Here is a 23,787-nt window from a genome sequence, read left to right as displayed (position 1 = left end):
TTTGTAATAAATTTCATATCTTAAATCTCTCACACATTCATTTTTACACTGATATTTTATTGAAGGTTAAAAAATATATATGTATTAATTATAGTAAAACGATTTAGAAGGTTAATTATAAATTTTAAAGTTTAAACCGCAGTTAACAATTAAAACGGTGCAAATTAATACAAATCGGTGTAATTTTAACAGATTGAGCAATATTTTACACAATCCTAATCAACGTAGCCACTTTAAACACTCCCAATTTCATCTCTCCCGCCTTTGCTAGCGATAACATACACCATGCCAGCCTCATCACATGCCAAGAAATTCACCTCATTTTATTTTCATTGTTAGAATTGGAAACAGCATGACATTCAAAGAAGACATCCAAACTTCTTTTCTTTCTTACAGGCAATTAAAATGGAAACAGAAACAGCAAATACAGCATAAAACAAATTTCACTACCAAGTTAGTTGAAATTCATTGTCTCTTAAGGATGAACAGCAAAGTCGGTTTGGTCAATCAAAAAATTGATATACAGAAACACCAACTGCATTGTTCAAGATTAATTAGTTTGGTAAACTTGACGAGGAAAAAAAGAAAAGGGTTAAAAGATCAACTAATGTTGTGGACGAAGCTTCCTAATCAGCCACTTCTTTCTCAGTTTAACATCCAATATGCCCAAAATGTTTTTGCTTTCTTTTCATCCTACAACAAATCACAAGCATCCAAAATAAAGTCTTCATCCATGTCAGGTAAGGCCTGGATTGCTTCTATCACATTCTCTACTGATATGGAGCATGAGTCCTCGTCATCCTTTTTCTTATCTGCCAAACAAGAAACTGCAGTTTCCATCTCACGAAGAGCACTAGACATGCCCTCATTATTACCCCAACCTTTTTTGGAATGTGCAGAATATGATGTGTTTTCTAAATGGCGCTTGTTCTTAAAACCCTCATGCGATGGCTCCTGTACATCACCAGCTTGATCTTCACTTCTTCACTAGAAACTGATTCAACTGGATATTGAAAATTGTTCAATGGTCTAGCAAACTTAACTTCTGGGATATTGTCTTGTTGGTCTAAATTATGATCTGAGACACTGTCTCTTCCATCACTGCCCAATTCTCTACATATCCCACACAAATCTTTATAGTATGGCACTGGTCTAGTCATGTATTGCCGTGCATCTTCATGTGCCTGCACATTACCAACTAGGACTTCAAGAACAAGATTGTGTAATGAAAACTATGTAAAAATCATTTAGTTTTGTTTCCTCAAAAATTCAGCTTGGAATAGGTTGATGGATCTTTTTGAAAACAATGGACTGCATTCACTGAAGAACAGGAAACGAAGGAAGAAAGAGGGGTGTTGTAAACAAAACAGAAATTAGAATCAATTTAAGGCAGTAATAGACTAACCGACGGCATTTCTCAAGTTCCAGATATAACCCAACATCTAAAATGGAAAAGCTGATTTTCGTGGATAATGTATGATAAAAGAAAAAAACAAATCAGAATGTCATTCCTTGCAGATGGCTCATAATTAAATCCCTATATAAAATGATGTAGCAAGGTTGATTTTGAAACAACTGAGAGAATAATTTATTTCTAACGAAATAATTGAAATTGATTTAGAACGATTGAAATTGATTTAGAATGATTTTGAAACTAATGAGAGAATAATTTATTTCTAACGAAATAATTGAAATATGTAGTGTGTAGCTCTCTGAGAACAGATAGTATGACCTGTGTCACATGGATATCAAACACAACCAGGTTAATCAAACACATGCCTTAATATATGTAACGCCTTCAAAATAAGACATAATCCAACCATTCAATAAATCCATAAAGCATAATAGAAATATCATCTTTTCGTTCATCAGAGTTTGTATCACGATGGATATTACATGATCGCAACAAAATGAATACCCTACAGGCTTACAGCTTTCCAAGTCATCGCTTGGTTGCAACAAAAGAGTCCTAACTCTATACATAAAAAGTCCTAGGCTTAAATATACATTTAACATCAAAACGAATAACAAAAGGGAGTTTTCAACTCCAAAACCTCCCAAGCTAAGATCTCGAAGGCGACATATCACCTGTACTTGAAAAATGGTGTCTCAAGCAGGGTGAGCCAAAGCCCAGTAAAGATATGCTAAACAACATATGAGAATTAACTAAAACATTAGTATCCGATAAATATTTAACACTTGTAAACCAACTTACATCAAATCCACTACATCCTAATCAATCCACTCCCCTTTATTTATCAAAATCAATTCATTTACATAGCTCATTGTTATTCAAACAATTCGAAACGAGACTACAACTCATTTATCAACACTTCAATCATAAACATCATTCATACACTTCCATTCACTTGCCATTTTACGGAACTACGTCCAAAGGAAATAGCACCCAAATATATATAAGATTTCGGGACTTTCACCCTGGACACTCCGACCAACATAATTATCAATGGAGTCCATCTCCTATCTCCTTCCAAACAATGGAGTACATTCCCTATCTCCTCCCAAACAATGGAGTACATCCCCTATCTCCTCCCAAACAAGATACATATGCAATGTATTTAAACACGTTGTCATATACAATGACCAATTAAATCACATATTCAATGTGTTAATTTAATCGTCATATTCAATGACATAATCCTACCGTCATATTCAATGACATAATCCAATTGATTTGTTTCAATTTACCTAATCATCATGCATTTTCTACAACAATCATGGCTATCCTCCACCGATAGTCCAAAACAGTTATTTCTAAACAAATAAATAAATCTATCAAACAAATGATTTATCAACTTTACCATAGGTGAGTGATTTATCAATTCAACTACACCATTTAATCACATTTTTCCCCAATCTCATAATTTCCAAACCAATTTCATATTTCCACACTTGATTTCATTAATCATACAAATAATTTCTTTAATTCAAATTAGGACATTTTCCCCCTTTAACTTACATGGTACCCAAGACCCAATTTCACCAATTATATCCAAGCAATAGCATGTTCAAGACCTCTCATACCCATAGGGAACCCAAATTAGAAAACTCCTCATTCAAACATTTCAATTTCAAACCCTAACTTCACCCAAACTTCCCAAATCCCACCATTTATACCAAATGACAAATATCTATGTTAAAACCCATATCGGAGAGTAGAATATCCCTACCTCAAGTGTAGAAGCCCAAGGGAGAAGAGCCAAGCACAAGATAAACTTCGAAAGTGATGAAACCAACTTTTACTCAGTTGAAAATGGAGATCTTGAAGAGCTCAATCTTTTTATCAAAGGAAGGAGGGTGAAGAGATCACTAGATCTAGATCAAAATGTAGAGAGAGAGTATTTTAGAGAAAGAGGCTCTCAACTTAGGATTTTGGAAAGTTTTAGAGAGAGAAATAACAAAAAAGTGATTTAAAAAGTCACTTTCGCGATCTGATATATGCACAGTCCGCTCGATGGGAGAGTTTGACGGTCGAGCGTCAGATACATAAATTCAACCCGCTCGAGCGCAATAAAGGCCGCTCAAGCGCCAAGACACAACAGCAAGGCACTACCCGCTTGAGCGCAATGAGACCCACTTGAGCATAGAATACACTCGCCCAGTATTTTACAGACTTCAGACAGTCGCTCGAGCGCTAGATGGGCCGCTCGAGCTCAGACCTGCTCGAGCGTGAAAAACACTTCTCTAGTATTTTTTGCAGACGCACAAAGTACTGAATGATTGCAAACCCCGCTCGAGCGGAAGACCAAAATTCTAGGCAACAAAGTTCTAAACCAAGTAGCAACCAACCTCTTCTAAACAACGCCCAAGACATTCAAAAACCCAAATTCAAAGGGTAACAAGAGGAAAAGACATAAACAATAACATTAAACCACAAGACCCGAGTCCAGAACGCCATAAAAGCCGGGTCAAAAACCGGGATCGCTATAATATAATCTTGCCAGACACGATCATCAGCTGTCACCATTTGCCGTGTTTCATCCCAGAAAAACCTGTTCAAGTTAAGAAGATTCTTTATAACATTATACTGCCTTTTCAGAGTTTTATATCGATTTTTCAAAACATCAATGTCATACTTAAATCCAAATCTAGCATTAAATGAGGCAATCATCTTTGTCCAGGTTTGTTTGTGAAACAGATCATCAATTTGATTCCCTTTCTGCACTTGCTCTAGCATGAGGTCAATGAAATAACGGTCCATTGGTGGTTGCCAATAAGTCCTTGAACAAGTACCTATCCTGGAGTCAGTATCTGCTTCAGGTTGACGTGTCGCACTCTTACTAGCTTTTGACATAGAAATGCTATAGTCTTCATCATTCATGATTCATGAAGAGCCTTCACACCTTCATCATCAACAGTACTTGATAGAGTTTTTGTGTTAACACCTGAATTTGATGACAATTCCAACAAATTGTCACCTAGTTCTCCATCATCAACAGTAGTAGCCAGAGATTCTAAACCTTCCAACACTCTACCAGTTTCTGACAGTGGCATATTAGTTTTTCCTCCAACAGTTGTATTTTTATATATCACGCAAAAATCTTTATAGTATGGTATGGTTTTGATCCTGTATGACCGAGCTCAGGGTGTACCTGCAGAATATAACCCTAAGACTCTTGTACGGGGCAAAGATATTCGTTGCTGTCTGTACTCCTTTCGTCCAAGCTCGAAATCTACCCGATCGACCTGAGAACACAACGGCGGTGAGCTACCCGGCGGTGTGTTGCCGGAAAACCCCTCCGACGGTCAAGTTAGCACACACTCAAAGATAGAGAGAGAGAAGAAGAGAGTTGAGTGTTTAGATTTCTCTCACCAAATGATATTTTTTTCTTTCAGCATGGGGGGCGCAGTCATGCTTATATACTTTCTGCGCTCAACTCTGCATCCATTAGTCTCTCGACACGTGGAGCTGCTCTCCCATCTGTCAGCACAAATCCAGCGAACACCACCTAACCAAACCATCAGACAACATTAGCGGGAACTCGGTAGCCCGGCGGCATTACCTCGGCCTTCCACGACCGTGCTACGTAACGTGCCTGAGTGCTCCACTCGCCGAGCCCCATAACGGCCGAGCTCGGTAGCTGTAACGACCCCAAAATACGTATAGAAAGTTATCCTTATTTAATTAGGGGTTAATGTGTTTTCTATTGGAATTGAAGAACTATCTGTTGGGTTATGGCTTTGAAACCGGAATTGGTGACCTTTACCGAACAATCTAAAATTTTTCCCTTCGCTCGAGCAGAGTAGTTGGCGCTCGAGCGTACTTTTGGGGTTTCCAGTAATTTTGCAGGCGGACTGAAATTCCAGGAGTGGAGATTTTCCGCTCGAGCATAGAAGTGGTCGCTCGAGCGGACGGCTTTGTTGGTCTCCGCGCTCGAGCGCAAGTTTAGGCACTCGAGCGGGTCGCCTGATTAAGTCTGGACTTCTGAAGCACGTGGGCTCATTTTTGACATTCTTATTGGTGTATTTGGAATGTTCTTATCTTATTTTGGGGTATTGATTGAAGTGATAATATGATGGTAAGTTAAGATTGGACCAAAGAATTTAGTTCGGATAGTTATTTTACGGCCAACTATCACTCATTTGCCCTTTTCTTTTTCCACACTCTAAATATGGATGTGGGGTTAGAACCATTAGAAAGCTTATTTTCGGGGCTTCAATTTGGACACAAGAACGACCTAAAACGGAGTTCGGATGGGAGAGTTATACCTGTTCAAAGTTTTGAAATCTGTGCTTGCAGCAGGTACGCTCGAGCGGGAAGATAGACGCTCGAGCGGGTTTTGTGAGTCAGCAGCTTAAAAAACGGGATTTTTGAGATCATTTCTCACATTTTCTTTTCCCCTCTTCTTTTCTCTGTCCTAGGAAAAACCCTAGGTCCTTGATCTTCAATACCTTCCATTTCCCTTAGTTTTGATCAAGATTACCCATCAAGAAGTGAAGAAGCTTGAAGATTATCATGTTCTACCGATTGGAATTTTGAAATTGTGGAGGAATCTCATCTAAGCTCACTCATTTGTTTGTTCCTCGAGGGTCAGCTACAGGGGCGGACCAAGCACCTAAACACTGTGAGTAGTAGTACAAAAATGTACATTTTATCTATTGTTGACAATTATTGTCACTAATGCTCTGTTCCTTGTAAGTGTTATACGAACATTTATGACAATTGAAAAGGAATGTGAACTTATATGAACGCTGAAAGATTCACGTACGTCGGTATGATTTTGGAATCCTTACGTTCTGTTAATTACGAATATTAGCCATTTGTTATTTATCAGCATACTATGTTATTTCTTAAAGAATAAGTGGAACCTATGTTCATCCTTGAAGAATGATATTTGTGTGAATCTAAGATTATGTTACGAAGGAACCCAAGATCGTTTAGAATCTATGATATGAATGTAAAGTTTTACCATCAGTATGCAACCCACATAAGAATATGAATTATTCTATTTTGTTAAGCGCATGATAATGACATGATATAACAAGAAATGCTCTGTTTTCTATTAAGTTAATGAATGATTATTCATATATGTAGAAGTATTCACATCATCTTTAGCACAAGGCCCTTACCCAGGGGTAATAATACCGTGGTTCAAATAATTAAGTTACAAGTTTACGTATGTTCTAAGTTTAAGTCTGTTATAAGTTTACGTATGCTACAAGTCAAGAATGTTACAAACTCAAGAATGTTACAAGTTTATATATGTGACAAGTTCAAATATGTACAAGTTTAAGTAAGGTTACAAGTACAAGTATATACAAGTTCATGTATGTTACAAGTCCAAATATGTTATAAGTCCATGTATGTTATAAGTTCAAGTATGTTACAAGTAGACACATGCTACAAGTTCACGCATGTTATAAGTTCGAGTATATTACAAGTAGACGCATGTTACAAGTTCATGTATGTTATAAATTCAAGTATGTTACAAGTATACGCATGTTATAAGTTCAAGTATGTTACAAGTTTGAGTACGTTACAAGCTTAAGTATGTTACAAGTTTAAGTGCGTTACAAGCTTAAGTATGTTACAAGTTTAAGTACGATACAAGCTTAAGTATGTTACAAGCTACGTTACATGCTTACATATGTACAAGTTCAAGTGTACTATAAGTTCACAATGTTGAGGAATTTCTTTATGGAACTAACAAGAATGCTTTTTATTGATTTGCCAGCGCTATTAAAAGGCTAAGTATAAGTAAGTATGAATTCTGATTTCTGTTAATGATTCAAGCATAATGCATATGTATGAATTTATTTCCGTTTATGGAATGACATTTATGTATGGTTTGGTCTGTAAGACCTGCTAATTATTGGTATGGAACAAAGTGCTACTTGGAACTAAGTGCTACATTGTGAGCCACCGCTAGAGTCCATGTGAGACACCTCTTGAGTCCATACATATGTGAAAATTATGTGGCTGAAAGCCATTCTGTGAAAGTTATGAGGCTCATGGCCATCTGTATAAGTTGTTATGAAATGAAACAAAGTGCTACACGGAACTAAGTGCTACAATGTGAATCACCTCTAGAATCCGTGTGAGACACCTCTTGGGTTCATATAGATATATATATGTTTCAAGGGCTTTAATGCCGACATGTTTCAAGGGCTTTAATGCCGATATGTTTCAAGGGCTTTAATGCCAATATGTTTTAAGGGCTGTAATGCCAATCTGATAAAGGCTTATGCCATTCTAATATGAAACAAAGTGCTACACGGAACTAAGTGCTACGATGTGAGTCACCTCTAGAATCCGTGTGAGACACCTCTTGAGTTCATATATCTATATGTTCAAGGGCTGTAATGCCATTCTGATAAGGGCTTTATGCCATTCTGACAAGGGCTTCATGCCATATGTACAAGGGCTATATGCCACCATGTTTAAGGGCTCCATGCCATATGTTCAAGGGCTATATGCCATCATGTTTAAAAGTTTAATGTTAATGTGTTCAAGGGTTTTAAGCCACTATGCCTCACGATTGGGCCTAAGGCCATTTTGAAATGAAAACAGGAACAGATTAACTACGTGATCTTTGTATTTAAGTATGCGTTGCTAGGTGTTATGTGTAAATTGAGCATTTAAGTACTATTCCCCACTGAGTTTGCCTCACTTTATGTTATGTCTGTTTCTGTAGGTAAACAACCAAGTGGTTAATCCTAAGCCATGATGCTCGTTCTTTTTGTCAACCTTTGAGTGCCCAGACTCTAGATGAAGCCACTCATATTTTTGTGAAGTCTTGATGAACTTTTGGCGCTACGCTTTACTTATTGGCCTAAGGTTGAAATGTGTATAATACTTTCTTCTGAAATGTTTTTGATGTATGCCCAATTATAGAGCTGGGCTTGTATATATGTGCGTATATAACCGATATTCAGGTGTATGTTTTAGATTTTATTTGTCTGTTTAAAGTTTGTGATCCTAGCATGATAGTAGTAGCTCAATGGAGTTTGTTTCTATTGTCAAATTTTGATATTTAATGCTTCCGTTCAGGCCCCATATGTTATGTATATCAGGTTTCAAGTCTGTTTTTGAATAGGTCATGCCCAAACTTTTAGGGGCGGGTTTGGGTTGTGACAGTAGCATTCCGGCAGAGCCGAGCTCAAGACAGGTCGGCCGTGCACAGAAGACATTTCCCACCGAGCTACGCGTGCAACCCATGGAACCCGGGTTGGTAGGCGGTCATCTCGGCCAAGTAAGCTCGGTCCAAACATGGGGCTTAGACCTCGGGCCTGGGCCTAGGCCTAGGCCTGGACCGAGCAAGATCAACTCCAGGGAAGCCCCAGTTAGTTCGGCCTAAACAGGGGGCCCGAGCCAAAACCGAGTGAAATCCACTCGGAACAGGACCAAATTAGCTCGGCCCAAACGTGCTCGGCCCTATCCAGTCCTCCTTCCTCCACGGCCCAAAGCCAGATTATAAATCTCCCTCTCAATTGCCCCTTAATTCCATCCGCGCAAGCGTGACTTGGATTACTTGTTCCGATCGGGGTAGATTCTCCATCGGTTCTTAGTTCGCAAAACGTTAACCGCGCTAATCCCTAAGCTCGGTTTCTCGATCTGTTCGATCGGCGCTCCAACTCGCCTTACTGTCTGTTCAATACTGACGCCGCCGTCAATTGGGACACGCGTCGATCATTTATTGGCCTCGAGCAGCCAACCCAAATGTCTTTTCATATTCAAAATTAGGCGGTTCTTTTCTCCTTTAAACGCGTCATATCCCCAGACGACCTGCAGTGCCCTCCATTGCTTTTTCAAGCTCCATTCTTGCTTTCTACTGCGTTCGTGCTTGAAGACTCGACTTTTGTCCCATTCTGGTAAGTTCTTCGAACCCCTTTATTGCTTTTTCATTTGGGATTTCACATTTTTGGGCACGAAAAACCATTGGTTTTAGGATATAACCCCCCAAAACCCTCATTTGCCCCTGCTCTCTTTACTGTTCTTCAACCTCAGTGATGAACGCACAAGGATCTGGGGCGGACTGGGCTCTAGGTCTTCGTTTGATCCAAAAAAACACCAACACCGAGCAAGTTGTAGGTTTGCAAAACTCACGTATGAACCGAGGTAACAAAGTGTTGGACCGCTCGACCGGGCTAAAATCTAGCCCGCTTGAGCGACCGAGCTTCTGGGTTTACCCTTGTGACCGAGATGGTTAGGCACTCCATCTGATCGAGCTAAAGTCAACCTCGTTTTGCGTGACCACGCTCCCGCTTACACTTAAACTTCCTTTTACTGCAGAGTCCAAGGGGACCACGCACCAATACTGAGGCTCTCTAAGGACAAGCAGCCATCAACCGAGAAATTTTCCAAACCAACTCAGCCGTGCTAAAACCAGTCGGCTCCACATGGGGCGTTACCGCTTCTTGGTTGACACGCCAGTCGCATTAGCCGTGTTCCGAGAAAAATATGATGTCCACGCCGACGTACAACTAGAGCTCAGTGCCGAGGACACAACCCCTTGGGGCAGACTAGACCAGTGCCCTTTCACCATGCTTTCCATTATCGAAGGCGGCCTTTGCTTCTCGATCAACCCTTTAATGTGCGAGTTCCTGAGGCGCACCGGGCTAGCACTAACCCAAGTTTCAACCAACACTTATAGGATAATTAATGGGATAGCCAAGCTGAACAACCGGCTAGGCCTGAGCCTAGGACTAGCCGAGATACTTCGCCAGTACACCCTAGGGCATACTGGCGATGGTCTCAACTACTATTTAAAAATTAGACTAAGCAAGGAGAAAATAGTGACCGGCACCCCAGACAAAGACATGCATGACGACGACTTTTTTTGGGTGTCCGGTAATTATGAAATAGTCGACGTGCCGGGCTGGTATATCAGCAAGAACTTCGGTTCAACATGTAAGCTGTGCTAACTGCTCGGTCAAATTACTTTCTTTCTATATTCTGTACTTAATATCTTTTCTTCTTCTCCTCTCTGCAGCAATCGAAGCTTTGCAAGCCAACTACCATTATCCCAACGAAGAAGCCATCAGAACCGTGCTTCGGTATCCTAACCGGGACTGCCACGACCTTCTCGGTTACGTGCCGACCTACAGATACTCTGCTCCCCGCCAGAGTAGAGTAATCGACTTCCATTGGGGGTCGTCTCCACCACCCGACCCAACACTACCGGACGTGTCCCTAATCCGATTGACCGAAGAAGAGGAGATGGCAAAATCAAGCCGCATCAAAAATCTCATCATCGCCACATCCACCGAGCTACCGAGCATCCCACTTCGCACTTCAAGAGCCGGGCAAACATCTGAGGTCGTTATTGCCTTGGCATCAACCCTCCCCGCACAGGCCAGCAAGGACACCCGCCGAGCTGGGAAAAGGCCTCGAACCGCTGATCCCTCAGCCAAGCTCGTCGCGGAGCTGAACACCGAGCAACCCGCGGTCACAACCGAGCTAACACCGCCCTGGAAGCCCTAGTTGAAACACCGGGGTAAGGAGATACCGACAATCGCTTCGGTCAAAGGCGACAAGGAACACCTCCTAGCCTTCGACCTGACAAAAGCCCTCCTACTGCCGAGCGACGTGGTCGGCAGCGACCACGTGCCCGACACCCGGCTGGTGAAGTCCTCGGTCAAGTCTATGACCCGAGTAAGAGTTTTGCATGCTTTATTCAAATATTTTTAAGTGTTTGCTCGGTTTCCTTTCTTAAATCAAACACTCTTCTTGCAGGCTATCCAGAAGCAACATCTAGTGATGGAACGGATTCATAGACTCTGGCTGAAAGCGACCGACGTCGCCAGTCAGGTTGAGCATTTGCAGACCGAGCTGGGACGGTCAAAGGCCTCTTTGGAGATCGCAAACATCGACAACTCCAAATTACTCGACCAACTGGGAGCCGCCGAGAAAGAAAGGGACGCTCTTCGAGCCGAGCTGGAAGCGTTAAAGCAATCGAGGAAGGACGAACTGGACAAGGCAAACAACGAAGGTTTCAATAAGGTCGAGGAAAACTACACCAAGCAAGTGGAGGCCACCAAGGACATTTTCTTCAAGTCCGAGTGGAAAGTTGCTTGCGAACAGCTCAGTCAAGGATCTGGGACCGACGTGTTTGCCTCTCCCCCCGTTGCCTTTCTGCCGACATACATGGTGCCATATGCCAACGACGTCTTCACCGCATTGCAGGTTGAGGCCGAGGAATAAGAAGGCGCGGAGGAGGCCGAGGAAACTGCCGAGGGAGATAACCGCCCAAAGTAGGCCGGCCAAGTTGGGATCGGTGTCTAAGAAACCACAACCACGGTCGACCTGGAGGCAACTGCAACCAGGGATGACTTCACCGACCTGTCCCTCGTAGTTTAGTTTTCTTTTCTTTTTTTTTTAAAGAATGTAACCGAGCTGCCAGCCCCCCCTTATGTAATTCGACTTCTCATCAATGAAAAGTTTTGATTTCGTTAACTATTGCACTGCTTTAGTTTCATCATCTCGGCAGGAACAATTAAGCAAAATGTCAAATACTTTAGCCGGGGTACAGCACCTCGGTTAAACCTTTTGACCAACCCTTGAGCAAATCATCGACTCATTCAACTAGAGTAAAACTTCTCGGTTGAAATCTCAGAGTTGAGTAAATCATCAACTCATTCAACCGAAGTAAAACATCTCGATTGTAATTACAGAGTTGAGCAAATCATCAACTCATTTAACAGGAGTAAAACATCTTGGTTTAAATCTCAAAGCTGAGTAAATCATCAACTCATTAATCCAGAATAAAACATCTCGGTTAAAATCACAGAGTTGAGTAAATCATCAACTCATTCAATCGGAGTAAAACTTCTCGGTTGAAATATCAGAGTTGAGTAAATCATCAACTCATTCAACCGAGGTAAAACATCTCGGTTTAAATCTCAAAGTTGAATAAATCATCAACTCATTTAACCGGAATAAAACATCTCGGTTGAAATCACATAGTTGAGTAAATCATCAACTTATTCAACCAAAGTAAAACTTCTCGGTTGAAATCTCAGAGTTGAGTAAATCATTAACTCATTCAACCGGAGTAAAACATCTCAGTTGTAATCACAGAGTTGAGTAAATCATCAACTCATTTAACCGGAATAAAACATCTCGGTTTAAATCTCAAAGTAAGCGTCGAAAACAACAGAATGCTTAAGCAAAGATAAGTCACTTCTATTATACTTGACAAAAAGCGTGTTACATTCAGAAGTATAGGGAGAACAAGTCTTTCCACAAAAAATTATATACGAACGTAAAATGCTAAAAATAATAAAGTTTGAGGTTGGCCGCATTCTATGGCCGGGGTATGCCTTTTCCTTCCAAATCTTCCAAGTGGTATGCCCCCTGTAGACGTCCCCGAATGCCCCGGGAGAATGAGTCCCGTTCTGTTCGTTTTGGGCTCACTACAGTTCGGACTCTAATTGTCACGGTTCTTAATCTGAACCAAAGAGTCCAAATCCGGCAAATCGTTTTGAAAAACAGATTTTTGTAAAGAAATGCCAAACATGGACTGCTTTGCCAGATAAAGAGTCGCCACCTAAATATTTTATTTTGGAAGAATTTAGGAAACCCTGACTCGTTTGCCTAAGGCCACGTGTTCGTCATCACCAGAGATGCCTCGGCTCAGGAACTTGGGTACGATTGGGAAAGGTCAGCTATGAGCACCCCCTCTCGCCCGATCCGAAGATCGGCCTCTACTAACCATGATATCTTGTTTTGAAAACATTATGCGTTCTTATTCCGGTTTTTAGCCTAGATTTATGTCACGACCCAAACCCGGCCCTATGGGTTTAGCACCGTAACCGGCCAGTAATCTGAGATTACCGAAGGCCTGCTTAACAGTAATACAGTAAAACAGAGTACAGGGCCTGGCGGAAGCCAATACAGTAAATAAATAGTGTCCATTGAGCTGTGACAGTCTGTATGCAAAAAGGCTTTTCATACATTTATACATAAATAGTATACACAATATTTACAATCATTCAGACTAGGGACCCGACCCTAGATAATAGTACAGTAACACTCGGTCTATACAGAACAGTAAAACAGTACAAAACAGTACAGAAGGGGGAAAAACAAACAAAACACCCCCAAGCCATAGCATGGCAACTAGGAACCTCGCAGTGAGGCACAAAGGCTGGCTTGACAAAACTGGAGTAACCCTGACGCTCCTAGCTCCGATCTGGTGCCTGTACACCTACATATATATATGAGCAGTGAGCTAAAGCCCAGTGAATAACGTAAAGCGTAAAGGGGTTTAGAATGAATGTCCTTACAGTAATGAAAACAGTTCAATTCAATCAGTATTTCAGTTGTTCAGTACAGTAAACAGTCATATGTGGTACATCCATTAGCATAACAGTAACAGTAGGTCTTGAAAGACCGAACAGTAATGATGGCCATCAGTCAGTAAACAGTAGTGGTTCCACGAGGGAACCGACAGAGAATTCTGTCGCAGTAACAGTAACAGTAAACAGTAAGTACTAAGGATGCCACAGTACAGTTCAGAAATAAAGGACATACATTCATTCAGTAATACCGGTTCAGTAAAACAGTTCAGTTCAGTATTCAAAAGATATCAGTTGAACATATCTTTACACAATTGTTACTCACAGAGTTCTGGGCTACAGTATGCTAGAGCGTGTCTCCCCAGTTGCCAACCCTACACAGTTCACAGGTTGAACACACACTAAGCTACACAGTTGGGAAATCTTATAACTTAATCCCTAATTTGCCTTGGTGTGTTCTACAATGATATCCTCATCTAAATGTCTTAAACTAGGCCTAAGAATGCCTAGGATGGGATGAGGATGCAAAAATACACTTAGAAAATATTTCGCAAAGTTTGCTGAAAATAGGAGCCTCGCTCGAGCGAGACTTTCTACGCTCGAGCGTAAGTCCAAAATCAAAGGCTTCGCTCGAGCGAGGAATCCTTCGCTCGAGCGGTCTGCAAAACAGTAAAAGTACTGGATGCTGAAATTTTACGCGCGATCGTCGCTCGATGGTCGCTCGAGCGGAGCCCTGGACGAAGGTGCTCGCTCGAGCGGGGAATCCTTCGCTCGAGCGAGGAAGCCAAATCTGGAATTTCCAGATTTGCCTCCCAAGCTCAAACCAAGCATTCAACCACTCCAAACTCGACCTCTTGGGCCCAAATTCTGGAAAACATCATTAAATTCAATGTATAACAAGTTTCAAAGCTCAATTTATGAATTCAAGCCCCAAAGGTGAGTCAATTAAAACCATATTCAAACCCATTTTCAAGAACAACATTCAAACATGTCATGCATGAGTTTTAAACCAAATTAAAACTCCAAAGCTTGATCAAATGAGCTCATTTCTTTTCAAACCAGTTGGAAACATGGTCTATAACAACAATATGAGCATGCATGCACTAATGTCCATGTAATCAACCTCAAAATGCAACAATACCAATATGCATGCAAGAAATGATCTCCAATCCATCATTAATGAACCAAATCATGACTTAGCTCTACAAATTAACATGAATCATGCAAGAATGAACTCAAGAACAGCAACAAGAAGATGGATGTCCTACCTTAGTCTTGTAGAATTAGGAGTGAGGGAGCTCAAATATGCAAATACACTTCAATTCTTCAAGATTCACAAGCTAAATCAACAAAAACACTTCTCTCCCTCCCTAACTCTCACTCTATGGTCGGCAATGAGAGGGGAAATGGCTGAGGAAATGTTGTCTTAGGCTCAAGTGTATGAGTGTATACAAGGCTTAAAGATGTGTGAGATAGTGGCCCACTCAAGGGCAAAACGGTAATTAAGTCCAACTCTTTAATTAGCTTAATTTAATCTAATTTAATCATACCTAATCAATTTTCAGATAATTATACTATAAAATCACATAAATTATGAGGGTCACGGAACATCAATCGGTTTCTAATTCGGCCGCCGATAAGGCCTTTAATTAGCAGTTTAAACATATAAACATGAACAGATAATCAGACAATCAAACAGATAGAATGCAATTTAACTAACATATACTCAATCAATTCGGTTTCCAATTTCAGTCAGTCAGTTCAGTACTTCAATCAGTTCGATTATCAGTCAGTTATCAGTCATTATCAGTTTCGTTTAGCAGTAATCGGTGATTATCGGTAATCAATCAGTCCTTAATCAGTAAACAGTATGAGGGTTGTTACAGTCTCCCCTCCTTATAAAGAGTTTAGTCCTCTAAACTCGAGTTACCTTCATTCTGGAAGAAAACAGGATTCAGTGGAAACAGTTCGGGATATCGTTTAGCCATGTCATCTTCCCTTTCCCAAGTGGCATACACGCCACCGTGGTTTTGCCAGTCAACTTTCACTAACGGGATCTCTTTGTTCCTCAGTTTCTTGATTCGTCTGTTTACAATCTGTATAGGCCGTTCCTCGTAAGTGTAGTCATCACTCAACACCACGTGGGTAGGCTCTATTACATGGAAGGGATCCCGGAGATAATCTCTTAACATAGAAATGTGGAAGACGTTATGCATATGCTCCATTTCAGGAGGAAGCGCAACTTGATACGCCACCGGATTGATTTTCTCAATGATCTCATATGGTCCGACGTATCTCGGCGCTAACTTGCCTTTGACTCCAAAACGAGTCTGGCCTTTCATTGGTGTCACTTTCACAAAAACGTGATCACCCACTTCATACTCTCTGTCCCGTCTTCTGACATCTGCATAACTTTTCTGTCTACTCTGTGCAGTTTTCAGTCTTTGCTGTATCAGTTTCACTTTTTCAGTTGTTTCATACACAATCTCGGGCCCAAGCAAAGGCCCATCTCCAACTTCTGCCCAGCAGATTGGAGATCTACATTTTCTGCCATACAATGCCTCAAAAGGCGCCATTCCAATACTCGAATGGTAGCTGTTGTTGTAGGCGAATTCAACTAATGGCAGATGACTTTCCCAGTCTCCCTGAAAATCAAGGACACACATTCTCAGTAAATCCTCTAGAGTTTGGATGGTCCTTTCTGATTGGCCATCTGTCTGAGGATGGTAGGCACTACTCAGTCTCAGTTCAGTACCCAATGCAGTCTGTAGACTTTGCCAAAACCTCGATGTAAACTTCGAATCCCTGTCAGAAACAATAGACACAGGCACTCCATGCAGTCTTACAATTTCATCAATATAGATAACAGCCAATTTGTCCGCATTATAAATCGTCTTGACAGGTAAGAAGTGAGCAGATTTGGTTAGTCTATCAACCATAACCCAAATTGAATCCATACCTTTTCTGGAGCGAGGTAATCCAACGATAAAATCCATCGTGATATGCTCCCATTTCCACTCTGGTATGGGTAGGGGTTGCAATAGTCCGGCAGGTCGTTGATGTTCAGCTTTGACCTGTTGGCAATGAAGACATTTGGATACAAAATCAGCAATTTCTTTCTTCATTCCCGGCCACCAGAAATTCTGTTTCAGATCTTGGTACATTTTCGTATTCCCCGGATGGATAGACAATTTCGAATTGTGGCCTTCTTGCAGAACTCTTCTTTTCAGTTCAGTATCATTCGGTACACACAGTCTTTCTTGAAATTTCAGTACATTATTCTCAAATTTGAATCCCGGTCTCGGTTTAGATTCTCTTTCCTCGATGATCTTCTTCAAGAAATCATCCAGTTGCTGTTTCTCTTTAATTTCCTCAATCAGTGCCGGTTAAGCAGAAATAGCAGCTAAGGTTCCACCTTGTTCCCGTAAAACAATTTCAATTTCAGATTTTTCAAGGTCACAAAGCAACTCTTTCTGTCCTGTAAGCAACCAGGCTAAGTTTCCAATCGATTTCCGGCTCAATGCATCGGCAACGGTATTGGCTTTTCCCGGATGGTACAATATCTGTAGGTCATAGTCTTTAATCAGTTCCAGCCATCTCCGCTGTCTCATATTCAGTTCTTTCTGTGTGAAGAAATACTTTAAACTCTTGTGGTCGGTGTATACTTCACATGTCACCCCGTACAGATAGTGACGCCAGATTTTCAGTGCAAATACTACTGCAGCAAGTTCCAGATCATGGGTCGGGTAGTTCTTTTCATGCGGTCTCAGTTGACGGGAAGCATAGGCAATTACTTTCCCATTCTGCATTAAAACACATCCCAAACCCTTATGAGAAGCATCACTAAATACAGTATAACCATCCGTACCTGAGGGTAAGGTAAGAACCGGTGCAGTCACTAATCGAGTTTTCAGCTCCTGGAAAGCAGATTCTCTTTGGTCAGTCCAGTCAAATGATGTCCCCTTTTGTGTTAACTGCGTCAGTGGTAGGGCAATTTTGGAGAAATCTTTGACAAATCTCCTGTAATATCCAGCCAATCCTAAAAAGCTTCGGACTTCAGTCACATTTGTTGGTCTAGGCCAGTTCACTACAGCTTCAATTTTCTGCGGATCAACAGAAATTCCATCTTTGCTAACAACATGCCCCAAAAACATAACATGGTCAAGCCAAAATTCACATTTAGACAGTTTAGCATACAGTTTCTGTTCTCTTAAGGTTTGTAGGGCAAGTCTCAGATGATGTTCATGTTCTTCTATACTTTTGGAGTAAATCAATATGTCATCAATAAATACAACAATAAAGTCATCAAGGTATGGTTTAAAAATTCTGTTCATGAGGTCCATAAAAGCAACTGGTGCGTTCGTGACTCCAAAAGGCATAACTAGAAATTCATAATGTCCATACCTTGTTCTAAAAGCAGTTTTATCAATGTCTTCCGGTTTAACCTTCAACTGATGGTATCCGGATCTGAGATCAATCTTGGAAAATACTTTAGCACCCTGTAACTGATCAAACAGGTCATCAATACGCGGCAATGGGTATTTGTTCTTTACAGTTACCTTATTCAGTTCACGGTAGTCAATGCACAGTCTCAGTGAGCCATCTTTCTTCTTGACAAACAAAACAGGAGCACCCCATGGCGAAGTGCTAGGTCTAATAAACTTCTTATCTAGCAGTTCCTGCAGTTGTACTTTCAATTCTTTCAATTCAGTTGGAGCCATTCGGTATGGAGCTTTAGAAACTGGTTGTGTTCCGGGAATCACATCAACGGTAAATTCAATCTCCCTGTCAGTCAAATCCCCTGGAAGATTATCTGGAAAAACATCTGGAAATTCGCTGACTATAGGAATACAGTTCACGTTAGCATTATCATCAGTAGATACAGTCAATACAGAGCATAGATATCCCTTACACCCCTTTCTAATTAATTTAACAGCTTTCACTGACGAAATCAAATACGGAGGAGGTACTACTCCACTCCCATTAAACACAAATTCAGGTAAACCAGGTGGACGGAAAACAACTTGCTTGGTCACACAGTCAATAGTGGCATGATATTTTTGTAACCAATCCATCCCCAGTATTACGTCAAAATGATCAATGTTCAATGGCAGTAAATCAGTAAACAGATGCATATCCCCAACAATGATTTCACATGCGGGGTACAGATAAGCACATGTCATGGATCCCCCTACGGGTGATGATACGACTAGCAGATAGTTCATAGGTTCTAAGGGTCTATTCAATTTCCGTGAGAAAACATGCGATACATAAGAGTGTGTAGACCCCGAATCAATTAATACATATGCATTTTGTGCACAAATAGAAAGAATACCTGACACAACGGTCTCGGTATTCTGCACATCTCCCGGTACTAGTGCGAACACTCGGCCTTGCCTCGCAGGCTCTTTCCCGGTAGCTCTGGGGTTAGGCTTTGGTGGAGCATTGGATGCTGCTGCGCTTGGTGCAGCTTTACTACTGGCTTGTGGAGCAGAGGGGCAGTCTTTAACCATGTGGCCCACCTTGCCACACCTGTAGCAGGCTCCAGATATTCTGTAGCAAACCCCCTTGTGCTTCTTGCCACACTCAGGACAGGGTGGTATGAACCCACTCCCTTGACTGGGGCTAGTTGTCGACCCCGTATTCTGTTTCTTGTTGGCTGGGTTGTGCTTGCCTTTCTTGAATTTGAAACCCTGCCTTTTACCATGCCATTCCGTTGTTGGTGGTTCAGATTGTTTCACTGCTGCAATGTTCGACTCGGCCATCAATGCCCGGTCGAGAACACCCACAAAAGTCGGTAATTTCAAAACATTTATCCGGTCAAGTATTGCCACATTAAGGCCACCTTCAAATTTTCTGGCCTTCTTATATTTGGTATCCACCATGTGCGGTGCGTATCTAGCAAGCTCAGTAAATTTCGTCTCATATTCCGCAACAGTCATTGTGCCCTGCTTCAGCTGTTCAAATTCAGTCACTTTTCTATCCCTAACACACTGAGGGAAGTACTTTTCAAAGAAGGACTCCTTGAACTGAGCCCAAGTCATAACGGTATTTGTATCACGGATTAACATCCACCACCTTCTAGCCTCTTCTTGTAGGGTGAAGGTAGCTAACAATACTTTGTTCGCTTCTGAGCACGGAAACACTTCGAATAATTTTTCTGTTTCCAGAACCCAAGCTTCAGCTTTTAACGGTTCGAGGCCTCCCTGAAAGGATGGCGGTTTCATCTTGCTGAATTTATGGGTGAGAGCAATAATATCCCCATCCTCCACATTCGTATTAGGCTCCGGCTGTACCGGAGGAGGAGGAGGTGGGGGCTGTTGGTTCTGTTGTTGTTCAAGTCTAGCAGTTATCAGTTCTATCATTCTTTCCATTCTTTCCATTCTTGCCTCGGTAGACGAGGATTCAGGTTCATTTGCATTGTCCATTTCACTATAAGCAGTTATAACAGTTTTAAACATAAGCAGTCATTTGTTTACCAGTTTAACACATTAGCAGATATTCAGTCATAACGTAATCACACACTTAACATGCTCATGAGATGCCCTAATCACTTTCTAGGACACCCTATAGCTCATTTGGACACGTGTGTGCGGTATAACTCGTGGTTAAGTATCGCTCTGATACCACTCTGTCACGACCCAAACCCGGCCCTATGGGTTTAGCACCGTAACCGGCCAGTAATCTGAGATTACCGAAGGCCTGCTTAACAGTAATACAGTAAAACAGAGTACAGGGCCTGGCGGAAGCCAATACAGTAAATAAATAGTGTCCATTGAGCTGTGACAGTCTGTATGCAAAAAGGCTTTTCATACATTTATACATAAACAGTATACACAATATTTACAATCATTCAGACTAGGGACCCGACCCTAGATAACAGTACAGTAACACTCGGTCTATACAGAACAGTAAAACAGTACAAAACAGTACAGAAGGGGGAAAAACAAACAAAACACCCCCAAGCCATAGCATGGCAACTAGGAACCTCGCAGTGAGGCACAAAGGCTGGCTTGACAAAACTGGAGTAACCCTGACGCTCCTAGCTCCGATCTGGTGCCTGTACACCTACATATATATATGAGCAGTGAGCTAAAGCCCAGTGAATAACGTAAAGCGTAAAGGGGTTTAGAATGAATGTCCTTACAGTAATGAAAACAGTTCAATTCAATCAGTATTTCAGTTGTTCAGTACAGTAAACAGTCATATGTGGTACATCCATTAGCATAACAGTAACAGTAGGTCTTGAAAGACCGAACAGTAATGATGGCCATCAGTCAGTAAACAGTAGTGGTTCCACGAGGGAACCGACAGAGAATTCTGTCGCAGTAACAGTAACAGTAAACAGTAAGTACTAAGGATGCCACAGTACAGTTCAGAAATAAAGGACATACATTCATTCAGTAATACCGGTTCAGTAAAACAGTTCAGTTCAGTATTCAAAAGATATCAGTTGAACATATCTTTACACAATTGTTACTCACAGAGTTCTGGGCTACAGTATGCTAGAGCGTGTCTCCCCAGTTGCCAACCCTACACAGTTCACAGGTTGAACACACACTAAGCTACACAGTTGGGAAATCTTATAACTTAATCCCTAATTTGCCTTGGTGTGTTCTACAATGATATCCTCATCTAAATGTCTTAAACTAGGCCTAAGAATGCCTAGGATGGGATGAGGATGCAAAAATACACTTAGAAAATATTTCGCAAAGTTTGCTGAAAATAGGAGCCTCGCTCGAGCGAGACTTTCTACGCTCGAGCGTAAGTCCAAAATCAAAGGCTTCGCTCGAGCGAGGAATCCTTCGCTCGAGCGGTCTGCAAAACAGTAAAAGTACTGGATGCTGAAATTTTACGCGCGATCGTCGCTCGATGGTCGCTCGAGCGGAGCCCTGGACGAAGGTGCTCGCTCGAGCGGGGAATCCTTCGCTCGAGCGAGGAAGCCAAATCTGGAATTTCCAGATTTGCCTCCCAAGCTCAAACCAAGCATTCAACCACTCCAAACTCGACCTCTTGGGCCCAAATTCTGGAAAACATCATTAAATTCAATGTATAACAAGTTTCAAAGCTCAATTTATGAATTCAAGCCCCAAAGGTGAGTCAATTAAAACCATATTCAAACCCATTTTCAAGAACAACATTCAAACATGTCATGCATGAGTTTTAAACCAAATTAAAACTCCAAAGCTTGATCAAATGAGCTCATTTCTTTTCAAACCAGTTGGAAACATGGTCTATAACAACAATATGAGCATGCATGCACTAATGTCCATGTAATCAACCTCAAAATGCAACAATACCAACATGCATGCAAGAAATGATCTCCAATCCATCATTAATGAACCAAATCATGACTTAGCTCTACAAATTAACATGAATCATGCAAGAATGAACTCAAGAACAGCAACAAGAAGATGGATGTCCTACCTTAGTCTTGTAGAATTAGGAGTGAGGGAGCTCAAATATGCAAATACACTTCAATTCTTCAAGATTCACAAGCTAAATCAACAAAAACACTTCTCTCCCTCCCTAACTCTCACTCTATGGTCGGCAATGAGAGGGGAAATGGCTGAGGAAATGTTGTCTTAGGCTCAAGTGTATGAGTGTATACAAGGCTTAAAGATGTGTGAGATAGTGGCCCACTCAAGGGCAAAACGGTAATTAAGTCCAACTCTTTAATTAGCTTAATTTAATCTAATTTAATCATACCTAATCAATTTTCAGATAATTATACTATAAAATCACATAACTTATGAGGGTCACGGAACATCAATCGGTTTCTAATTCGGCCGCCGATAAGGCCTTTAATTAGCAGTTTAAACATATAAACATGAACAGATAATCAGACAATCAAACAGATAGAATGTAATTTAACTAACATATACTCAATCAATTCGGTTTCCAATTTCAGTCAGTCAGTTCAGTACTTCAATCAGTTCGATTATCAGTCAGTTATCAGTCATTATCAGTTTCGTTTAGCAGTAATCGGTGATTATCGGTAATCAATCAGTCCTTAATCAGTAAACAGTATGAGGGTTGTTACAATTTACTATGTGATGCGCACAACATACAAGTATAGACTGAATCGCCTGAGTTAGAACAAAACATTTCATGTTTGTTTTTTAAAGCAGTTTGCTACTCGTAAGTAGGCTAAAATGCAGGTTTTGCCACCCTCACGTGGGCATTAGAAAAGATGGTTTTTGCACTATCAAGTGGGTTTAAAACTCACGGTTTTAATGCATTATTTTAATTCAGGTAATTCAACCTCCATCCACAGGTATTCAAGCAGTTATATCACATAAGCAAATAGCCTCATGGTAATCATGTTGTCATGGCAACACTCACACGCATGCAAGGATGCTAAAGCGTAAAAGCTTACTGAGTACTCCAAGCCAAAACAAAAGCTATGTTAGAAATCCATGCATGATCCTAACTATACAGAAATGCCTAATGCAACACATAATAGGCTCGACTATTCTAAAATGACATGCGAAATGCTACAACTAACACGTATTCAATTTGGAATTGAAACACAAATGCAGTTAGTATAATGCGCCGAGCCCGATGCATGCAAGACAAATGTATGAATGCACACATGCATAACATAGGGTATGCTAATTTAAATATGTCCTAATACTAGCCATCGAAAGTTGGTAAATAAAAGGGAAGAAAGAAGTGGGGTTGGAAGACATACACATACTCACACACACTTATTACACAATTGCCCTCGCTCGAAGGGTCTAAAAGAATAATACAGTCCGAATAATGAATCAACTGTCCTAGCTAATTAATTATTACAGACCCTCTTAATTAATTAACAAATTAATCACAAAAATAATTTAAATGTGAAGCTAAAGAGACTGCCGCAGCTCTGTCTCGGAATGCGCGAATGATGCATGCTTGACTCGTCTCGCCCAGAAACCCGTACCACGCCACTATTACCTCTATTTACACTGCCCTACTCCTTTGAAAATTTGCACAAGTCCCAAGGATACTTCTCTGAACACTGGGGAGCATCACCGACCA

General features: G+C 41.0%; 1 protein-coding gene across 1 annotated transcript in view; it reads right to left on the bottom strand.

The window, feature by feature from the left end:
- Window positions 1-693: 693 nt before the first annotated feature.
- The window catches only part of LOC114310108 (L10-interacting MYB domain-containing protein-like), a 49,881-nt gene continuing 26,787 nt past the window's right edge, over window positions 694-23,787 (bottom strand). The window contains exons 3-6 of the mRNA XM_082905295.1: window positions 4,365-4,601; window positions 3,947-4,305; window positions 966-1,184; window positions 694-864 (exon numbers count right to left, since the gene is read on the bottom strand). Coding sequence (XP_082761421.1) covers window positions 694-864; window positions 966-1,184; window positions 3,947-4,305; window positions 4,365-4,601 — 986 coding nt within the window. The remainder of the gene's footprint in view (window positions 865-965; window positions 1,185-3,946; window positions 4,306-4,364; window positions 4,602-23,787) is intronic.

The sequence above is a fragment of the Camellia sinensis genome, chromosome 14, assembly GCF_055761805.1.
Source record: "Camellia sinensis isolate YWXY chromosome 14, ASM5576180v1, whole genome shotgun sequence".
NCBI lineage: Eukaryota > Viridiplantae > Streptophyta > Magnoliopsida > Ericales > Theaceae > Camellia > Camellia sinensis.
Note: the sequence above shows the minus strand (reverse complement) of the source record. Positions and strands in the feature narration are given on the sequence as shown.